General features: G+C 34.0%; 1 protein-coding gene across 1 annotated transcript in view; it reads right to left on the bottom strand.

The window, feature by feature from the left end:
* Positions 1-9,200, bottom strand: part of LOC136851086 (golgin subfamily A member 6-like protein 22) — an 18,219-nt gene extending 9,019 nt beyond the window's left edge. The window contains exons 1-5 of the mRNA XM_067125060.1: positions 9,120-9,200; positions 7,714-7,923; positions 7,387-7,515; positions 6,929-7,183; positions 6,581-6,763 (exon numbers count right to left, since the gene is read on the bottom strand). Coding sequence (XP_066981161.1) covers positions 6,581-6,763; positions 6,929-7,183; positions 7,387-7,515; positions 7,714-7,923; positions 9,120-9,200 — 858 coding nt within the window. The remainder of the gene's footprint in view (positions 1-6,580; positions 6,764-6,928; positions 7,184-7,386; positions 7,516-7,713; positions 7,924-9,119) is intronic.

Raw genomic sequence — 9,200 nt, 5'->3', positions numbered from 1 at the left:
CTTCGGTTGTGCCAAAAATTACAAATATTGAAAATGAAAATACGTAGTAAAAAATTTCGTAGAGTTTTTGCAATAACGGTTGCATCATGGCGGTCATCTGACACCTTACTGTCAGATGTCACTGAAATTATTTGTTTGTTTGTAATTGAAAGAACATGAAATTGGGAAACAGTTGTATTTTCTCTTCATACAGAATCGAAGCTGAGCTCTTGTTAGGAATCCGGAAATAAGAGAACACTATTTTGCTTTCGTCTTTCAAAAGCGGAAGACGGAAACGGTTAGCTCACGAAGATTTCGGGAATAAATTAAACAAAAAAGAGAAAGAGTCCATAGTGCCACGTAATGCCTTTAAGAGAAAACGAAAAACAAACAAAAACAAAGAAAAAACAATAAGAATTCGTCGGTGACTCAAAGAAGTGAGAATAATTGATCCCGAGTAACAAGAGAAAGCTCTTCTTCTTCTTCTTCTTCTTCTTGGCTTCTCGGATCTTCCGCCACGGCACGATGATGATGATCGTTTTGACCGAGACTTCGCGACTCGCCCGCCAGGGGCGCTGCCGTCTCGGTGCCTCAAACCCCTCCCCCCCGCCATTCTCCCACCCCCACCTTCACTCTTCCCGGTAACACTTCGGCGGGAGAAATTTTCAAGTTCACCTCCACAGATGGCCAAAGGGGGTTTGCGGTGGCGTTTTCGGGGGGAAAGGGGCCCCGCTGAGAAAGGGGGGCGGCGGCGGGGAGTGATTCTGACGTCAGGAATGGGTTGTTGTAGGAAAGCACTCACACACACGATCGGGGGAGTTTGACTTTGAAGGTGATTCCAATGATTTTCGAAAGTATGTAGGTGAAGGTTTTCAGTTCAGGACGGTCATGAGTTTATTTATAAATGGTCGTAATGAAGGAATGTAAAACCCGCTCGGAATTACTCCATCGGCTTCGTGTCTTTCGTTTCAGGAGAAGGAATTCTGCCGTCGTCTTTTGAATGAAATTAATCGTGGTCTGAATGTCCAAATGAAGGGGTTTCAACCTAAGTCTTCTTCTTCTTCTTCTTCTTCTTCTTCTTCTTCTTCTTCTTCTTCTTCTTCTTCCTTTTACTGAACGTCTTTTCATATTCTTTCTTGCATCTTACTTTCCACCCTCTCCTAACAATTGATTTATAGTCCAATTGCGAGGTTTTCCTCCTGTTACACCTTTTAAATTTTTACTGTTAATTTCCGTTTCAGCGCTGAATGACCTCATAGGTCCCAGTGCTTGGCCTTTGGCCTAAATTCAACATTCAATTCAATTCTTCTTCTTCTTCTTCTTCTTCTTCTTCTTCTTCTTCTTCTTCTTCTTCTTCTTCTTCTTCTTCTTACTGACCTTTTCCATATTCATATATGTTTTTCACTGCGTTTCAGCAACTGACAGACGAACAGAATCTGGAGAGGAATAAATACGCGCCCATATACAAAATATCCTGTTACTTAAGATACAAAGTGTAAACATGTATATGTGCGCATGTGTAATATCGATGGCCGGTAGATAACAGGCTTTTATGTTAAACAAGCCACAAAGCTTTAAACGGGAACGCGCTATACTTAATGTAGAAGTTGGTTAAACTGCAGTCAAAAACTCTTTTGTAACCCATATTACAGAAAAAACTAAAAACCAGGAAAAATTCCATTGATCTGAGGTAGGGGGGATAAAACATTCTCCGCACGACCAATTTGCATATTGCTGAATGAGACATCTCGCATACTGGACGAGATTAATTCGCAAATGTCTTTTTTATTCTAACTTTTTATATATTTTATCTGCACGCGTTTTCCCCAATGGGTTTTGATACAATTAACCCTTCGGTTTTCAGCATAAGTTTTAGTAATGAGGTTGTTAGGCCAGCATCACGGCCTGTGGATGATGAAGAGTCTTATGCCAGAAGACTTTTAACATTACTGGGTAGTCACTAACCACTCCCCCAGCGTTTCTCAACTTTCCTGCTGTTGATATCATTACTATGATTATTACCAATGTTCATAAAAATCTCACAATAGCATGAGTCACTAAAATGGTGAAGAAATTCACAGTGGTTAATATATATGTTTCTAAAATATATATTTACATCTACACCACTGTGGATTTCTTCACTATTATTATTATTATATTATTATTATTATAATGTTAATAATAATAATAATAATAATAATAATAATAATAATAATAATAATAATAATAATAATAATAATAATAATAATAATAATAATAATAATAATAATAATAATATCCTTAGTAATGTACTCTTTTAAATATTGAGTAAAACGTTGAAAAGAGAGCTTCTTGAGAGCACTCTCAGTTCTCATTTTTTAAATCTAAGTCTTATATAGAATTACTGTCAAAAACTCTTCGTGACATTTTCAGTTTAAATCTAGTGTTTATAATCGAAAAATTAAATGCGGTTTTTTGAAGATTGGTTTAGTTTCTTTTTCATTTAAGTTCGTCATATTCGGAAGATAACTTCACTTCGCAAACCTTCTAGAACGTAAACTTTTTTGTGTTTTTATCACCAAATTTAAACAAATAAAACTCCCCACACTGTTTGGTCAGTACATCTTTTCAGGGTTTTATCGTGACGATGAGGAAAATCAAGCAGGCTCTCGAAAATTATATTATGTATCTTCTAAGCAAGATTTTTACAGATACATGACTCTGGATTTGCTTCCCATTTTGGGCATTCATAGGATAGTGAGATTTCAAAGTTATTATTATTAGTATTTTTAATAATGATATTATTATTATTATTATTATTATTATTATTATTATTATTATTATTATTATTATTATTATTATTATTATTATAAGTTGAGAGAAAAAGATTCCGTTCCTCAATGTGAATGAGTTTTTATACTATATATATATATACATATATATATATATATATATATATATATATATATATATATATATATACATATATTCATATATACACATATAATATATATTTATATATACACAGTATATATATATATATATATATATATATATATATATATATATATATATATATATATACATATATACATATATATTGCGTATGTACAGTAGGTGTGAATACGAGAGAGAGAGAGAGAGAGAGAGAGAGAGAGAGAGAGAGAGAGAGAGAGAGAGAGAGAGAGAGAGAGATAATCACCTGCGAATCCAGTAATGTTACCTTCCCATTAGGAAATAATGAACATTCGATGTGGATAATTTAAGGTAATATATTTCTTAGCCCAGTTACTGATCCGTTCAGCTCTGAGCTATGTAGCATGGCTACGTGATTCTCTTTTAAAAATGAAAAGCTTCACTTTTAATGATTACAATATTCTCATTGATTCGTTTTTAGTGATTAAAGACTTCTCTTTTCATGATTCAAAGTTTCTCTTTTAATCATTAAAAGATTCTTATTGATTAATTACAAGTTTTTCTTTTAATCATTAAAATATTTTCTTTTAACCATTAAGAAATTCTCTTTTATTTATTAAAAGCTTATCTTTTAATCATTGTAAGATTCTCCTTTAATCATTAAAAGCTTCACTTGATGATGAAAAGCCTCACATTTAATGATTAATGGTTTTTCATTTAATAGCTAAAGGCTTCTCCTTTAATGACTGAAAGTTCTCTTTTAATCATTAGAAGTTTCTCTTTTATTTATTAAGGTTCTCTTTCAGTCATTAAAAGCTTCACTTTCAGTGGTGAAAAGCCACACATTTAATGCATAAAGACTTCTCACATATGATTAAAAACTTCTCTTTTAATGATTAAATGCTTCTCTTTTAATCATTAAAAGATTCTCTTTTAATCATTAGAACCTTCACTTTTAATGGTGAAAACCTCATTTAATGAATAAAGGCTTCTCATTTGTAATTAAAAACTTCTCTTTTAATCATTAGAAGCTTCATTTTTTAATGGTGAAAAGCCTCATTTAATGAATAAAGGCTTTTCATATATGATTAAAAACTTCTCTTTTAATCATTAAGAGCTTCTCTTTTAATCATTAAAAGATTCTATTTAATCATTGGAAGCTTCACTTTTAATGGTGAAAAGCCTTACAATTAATGAATAAAGGCTTCTCTTTTATGAATATAAGCTCTTTTAATGATTCAAATCTTTTCTTCTAACCATTAAGAGATTCTCTTTTGGTGAATAAAAGCTTCTCTTTTAATGATCAAAAACTTCTCTTTTGGTGATCAAAAGCTTGTCTCTTTATGATTAAAATCTTCGCTTTTAATGATCAAAAGCTTCTCATTTGGTGATTAAAAGCTTCTCTTTCAATTATCAAAAGCTTCTCTTTTGGTGATTGAAAGCTTCTCTTTTAATGATTAAAAGCTTCTCTTTTGATGATTAAAAGCTCCTCTTTTAATGAGTTCCTCATTGGACGGGTTGGTATCGTTCTCATCTAGCACTATGCTGGTCCCGCTTTCGATTCTCCGACCGGCCAATGAAGAATTAGAGGAATTTATCTCTGGTGATAGAAATTCATTTCTCGTTATAATGTGGTTGGGATTCCACAGTAAGCTGTAGGTCCCGTTGCTAGGTAACCAATTGGTTCTTAGCCACGTAAAATAAATCTAATCCTTCTGGCCAGCCTTAGGAGAGCTGTTAATCAGCTCAGTGGTCTGGTTAAACTAAGGTATACTTTTTTTTTTCTCTTTTAATGACCAAAAGCTTCTCTTTTGATTATTAAAAGTTTCTCTTTTAATGATCAAAATAACAAAAAAAAAAAAAAAAAAAAAATCTTGGCGACTTCTGTTTTGCGAGTTGAATCGGCTCAGTGTTACCGTTTGGTGGAACTGAAATTCCTCAGGACGGTCGGGGAAAGACAGCGTGAGAATGTTGCACAATTAAAATCTCTAGGTTCTGGAGTCTGCGTTAGTCAGTACTCATTGATTGGTTTGCGAAATATTCCGTCGCAGCGGCGATGGTCTTGACACTACGTTGGTCACTTGGTATGTTCGTGCTCAGGTTCGTCAGTGTAAAATAACTGAATTAGTATCCCAAATATGTATTAGTATAATCAGAAGACATTTGAATGCTGTGCAGTTTTGGGAAATTCTGTTCCGTGTCATTAAAAAGGGGGTTAGTATTATAAACGAAAGTTATCATTATTATTTTAAGAAATATATAAATATTTTGTAATCATAAAGAATACTTTCTTTTGCAACACGTCAGGTATTGCAATCCTGGTAAAAAATACAAAAATCTTACCTATTTTTTATGAATAAAATAAAGAAAGCTTAAAAAGCGTAGAAGCCTCGAAATTGTTCAAGTATTGCACATATTCGCTCAGTATCTATAATACTAGAAAGTCAAATAAAACGAAAGTAAAATCAGAACTTCTCTCTTGAATTACGAAAGGCCTTCACCGCTTCCCCATTTACGAAAACAATGAAACTCTCCTACGAGGCCACGGAAAAATCAAAGATTTTAACATGAGCCAAAAATATTAGGTTGGGGTACACTGGATTAGTTCAGCAGGGATCCAGTGGTTTGCAAAAGAGGGTGTGTAGATGAACATCACCTAGAAATTCAACCTCCATCCTATACCATTGGATAGGGTAGCATGAAATATTTATATTTTTATTTATATTTATATTTATATTTATTTATATTTGTATTTATATTTATACTTATATTCATATTTGTACTTCATATTTATATTTTTTATTATTTATATTTATACTTTATTTATATATTTGTAATTATATATTTATATATATTTATACTTATACATTTATATAAGGTGTGATGTGGGAAGCCTTACATCCCATCCCATCATATTGAGAAAGCTTCGAATTTGCCAGCTTGGTCGAGAGAGATCCGTATTCGGCAAACCCACGGCGCGACAAACTCGACTATCCGCTTAATCACAAAAGCAAACAAACAGTTTTACTCGCAAACAACTGGTGACCTACCAATAATAATTCGACACGGTCGTGGGATTTCGTCTTCAGGATTCTCCTGCTGCTTAAAGGACAATTACCCAGAGACCTGTTCCTTTGTTTATAGGAAACCTTACCCCGCTTGGCTTGTCTGTCAGCTTCCAAGTCGAAATAACTTGTAGGATTCCTTTCTGTCGGGAACGCTACGAATGTATGTTTTTGTTTGTCATTTGTAAGTTGTTGTTTAATTTTAGACTCTTGCTTATTAATTTATTTTTTAGACTGAGTTTGTGGATCGTATTCCTTAAAAAAGATGCGTGGAGGATTAAGGTTTACTAAGTAATAATAATTTGCGGTTTCCTCTTTGTCAGTTACAATTTAGGATCGACTGAGTGAATGTTTCACTTATGTATACTTGTACCAGCTCTCTGATAATTTGATTTTTTATTTACAGTGCGATAACTATTGGTTTAGAAGAGTGACGGTAAGATCCATTCGATCCTGTGCACGCACCGTGAGCAGTAATGCTCGATAGTTACTGGAATTTTAGTAACATAGAGCAAAAGAAAAAATAAATATGTAAAGTTTAAGTAAATCACTGTCGCCTTAAGGCAGTCGCAAAAGTTCAATCATATCTCATAATTATATACGCGCTCGTTTCTAATTTACACTTTTGAAGAGTCACATACCTTATTGTTTACCTTTTGGTTGGGAAGAGAGGAGTCACATTCTTTGTAGTTTACCTTCTGGTTGCGAAGAGAAGAGTCACCTAATTTATACTTTACCTTCTGGTTGGGAAGAGAAGAGTCACCTAATTTATACTTTACCTTCTGGTTGGGAAGAGAAGAGTCACATTCTTTGTAGTTTACCTTCTGGTTGGGAAGAGAAGAGTCACCTAATTTATAGTTTACCTTCTGGTTGGGAAGAGAAGAGTCACCTAATTTATAGTTTACCTTTTGGTTGGGAAGAGAAGAGTCACATACTTTAAAGTTTACCTTTTGGTTGGGAAGAGAAGAGTCACCTAATTTATACTTTACCTTCTGGTTGGGAAGAGAAGAGTCACATTCTTTGTAGTTTACCTTTTGGTTGCGAAGAGAAGAGTCACCTAATTTATACTTTACCTTCTGGTTGGGAAGAGAAGAGTCACATTCTTTGTAGTTTACCTTCTGGTTGGGAAGAGAAGAGTCACATTCTTTGTAGTTTACCTTCTGGTTGCGAAGAGAAGAGTCACCTAATTTATACTTTACCTTCTGGTTGGGAAGAGAAGAGTCACATTCTTTGTAGTTTACCTTCTGGTTGGGAAGAGAAGAGTCACCTAATTTATAGTTTACCTTTTGGTTGGGAAGAGAAGAGTCACCTAATTTATAGTTTACCTTTTGGTTGGGAAGAGAAGAGTCACATACTTTAAAGTTTACCTTTTGGTTGGGAAGAGAAGAGTCACCTAATTTATAACCTTCTGGTTGGGAAGAGAAGAGTCACATTCTTTGTAGTTTACCTTCTGGTTGGGAAGAGAAGAGTCACCTAATTTATACTTTACCTTCTGGTTGGGAAGAGAAGAGTCACATTCTTTGTAGTTTACCTTCTGGTTGCGAAGAGAAGAGTCACCTAATTTATACTTTACCTTCTGGTTGGGAAGAGAAGAGTCAATTCTTTGTAGTCTGGTTGGGAAGAGAAGAGTCACCTAATTTATAGTTTACCTTCTGGTTGGGAAGAGAAGAGTCACATAATTTATAGTTTACCTTTGGTTGGGAAGAGAAGAGTCACATACTTTAAAGTTTACCTTTTGGTTGGGAAGAGAAGAGTCACCTAATTTATACTTTACCTTCTGGTTGGGAAGAGAAGAGTCACATTCTTTGTAGTTTACCTTCTGGTTGCGAAGAGAAGAGTCACCTAATTTATACTTTACCTTCTGGTTGGGAAGAGAAGAGTCACATTCTTTGTAGTTTACCTTCTGGTTGGGAAGAGAAGAGTCACATTCTTTGTAGTTTACCTTCTGGTTGGGAAGAGAAGAGTCACCTAATTTATAGTTTACCTTTGGTTGGGAAGAGAAGAGTCACATACTTTAAAGTTTACCTTTGTTTGGGAAGAGAAGAGTCACCTAATTTATACTTTACCTTCTGGTTGGGAAGAAGAGTCACATTCTTTGTAGTTTACCTTCTGGTTGCGAAGAGAAGAGTCCTAATTTATACACCTTCTGGTTGGGAAGAGAAGAGTCACATTCTTTGTAGTTTACCTTCTATGAAGAGAAGAGTCACCTAATTTATACTTTACCTTCTGGTTGGGAAGAGAAAAATTCTTTGTAGTTTACCTTCTGGTTGGGAAGAGAAGAGTCACCTAATTTATAGTTTACCTTCTGGTTGGGAAGAGAAGAGCATAATTTATAGTTTACCTTTTGGTTGGGAAGAGAAGAGTCACATACTTTAAAGTTTACCTTTTGTTGGGAAGAGAAGAGTCACCTAATTTATAGTTTACCTTTTGGTTGGGAAGAGAAGAGTCACATACTTTAAAGTTTACCTTTTGGTTGGGAAGAGAAGAGTCACATACTTTATAGTTTACCTTTTGGTTGGGAAGAGCGCAGAGGTCCACACCGTGTCTCTAAGGTGCATTGCTAAACATTCAGCATACATATCAAAAACAGGTTGATGTTTGTGTGTGATAAGTTACCGACGTGTGTTTATGACATGTGGATTTACCTTTTTGCTCTTCAGTACTTACCTTTACAGTCCAACGTTCCCATTTTGGGAACATGACTTTCCTTTACATTCCTAGCTTTACATATTCAAATACAATCGTTTTATCATGTTGGGTATAATTTTTTATATATAACTAATCAGTATGGATGATGAAACAAAGAAATTATGAAATTTTTCCTTTATTTTTAAACAAACATTTTATTTCAATAAGAAAAAACTCATATTTTGTTATTTTATTTATTTCATATATACCCTGAATAATTCTTCTTTGATAATATATTGTATCTATTATGATTTTTATTATAATGATATCACTGTAAATACTTTTTTGCTGCTCTCTGCTGGGACTGACACGACAAGTGTAGTTCTGCAGACTGAACATCAGAAGTGTTGTGCGCATAGCAATTTGAGCCCAGTATCTGTTGAGACAACACCAGGACAAGTGGAATTTCATCATAGGTCTGCTTTCCATGGACAGTAAAAGCTTTTATGGGTGAGTGTTTATTATTTTTTTATTCATATCATTATTAAAAACATCATAATCATCATCATCATCATCATTATTATTATTGTTGTTGTCGTCGTCGTCGTTGTCGCCATCATTATCATTCATCAT

The sequence above is a fragment of the Macrobrachium rosenbergii genome, chromosome 3 (genome assembly GCF_040412425.1).
Source record: "Macrobrachium rosenbergii isolate ZJJX-2024 chromosome 3, ASM4041242v1, whole genome shotgun sequence".
NCBI classification, from domain to species: domain Eukaryota; kingdom Metazoa; phylum Arthropoda; class Malacostraca; order Decapoda; family Palaemonidae; genus Macrobrachium; species Macrobrachium rosenbergii.
Note: the sequence above shows the minus strand (reverse complement) of the source record. Positions and strands in the feature narration are given on the sequence as shown.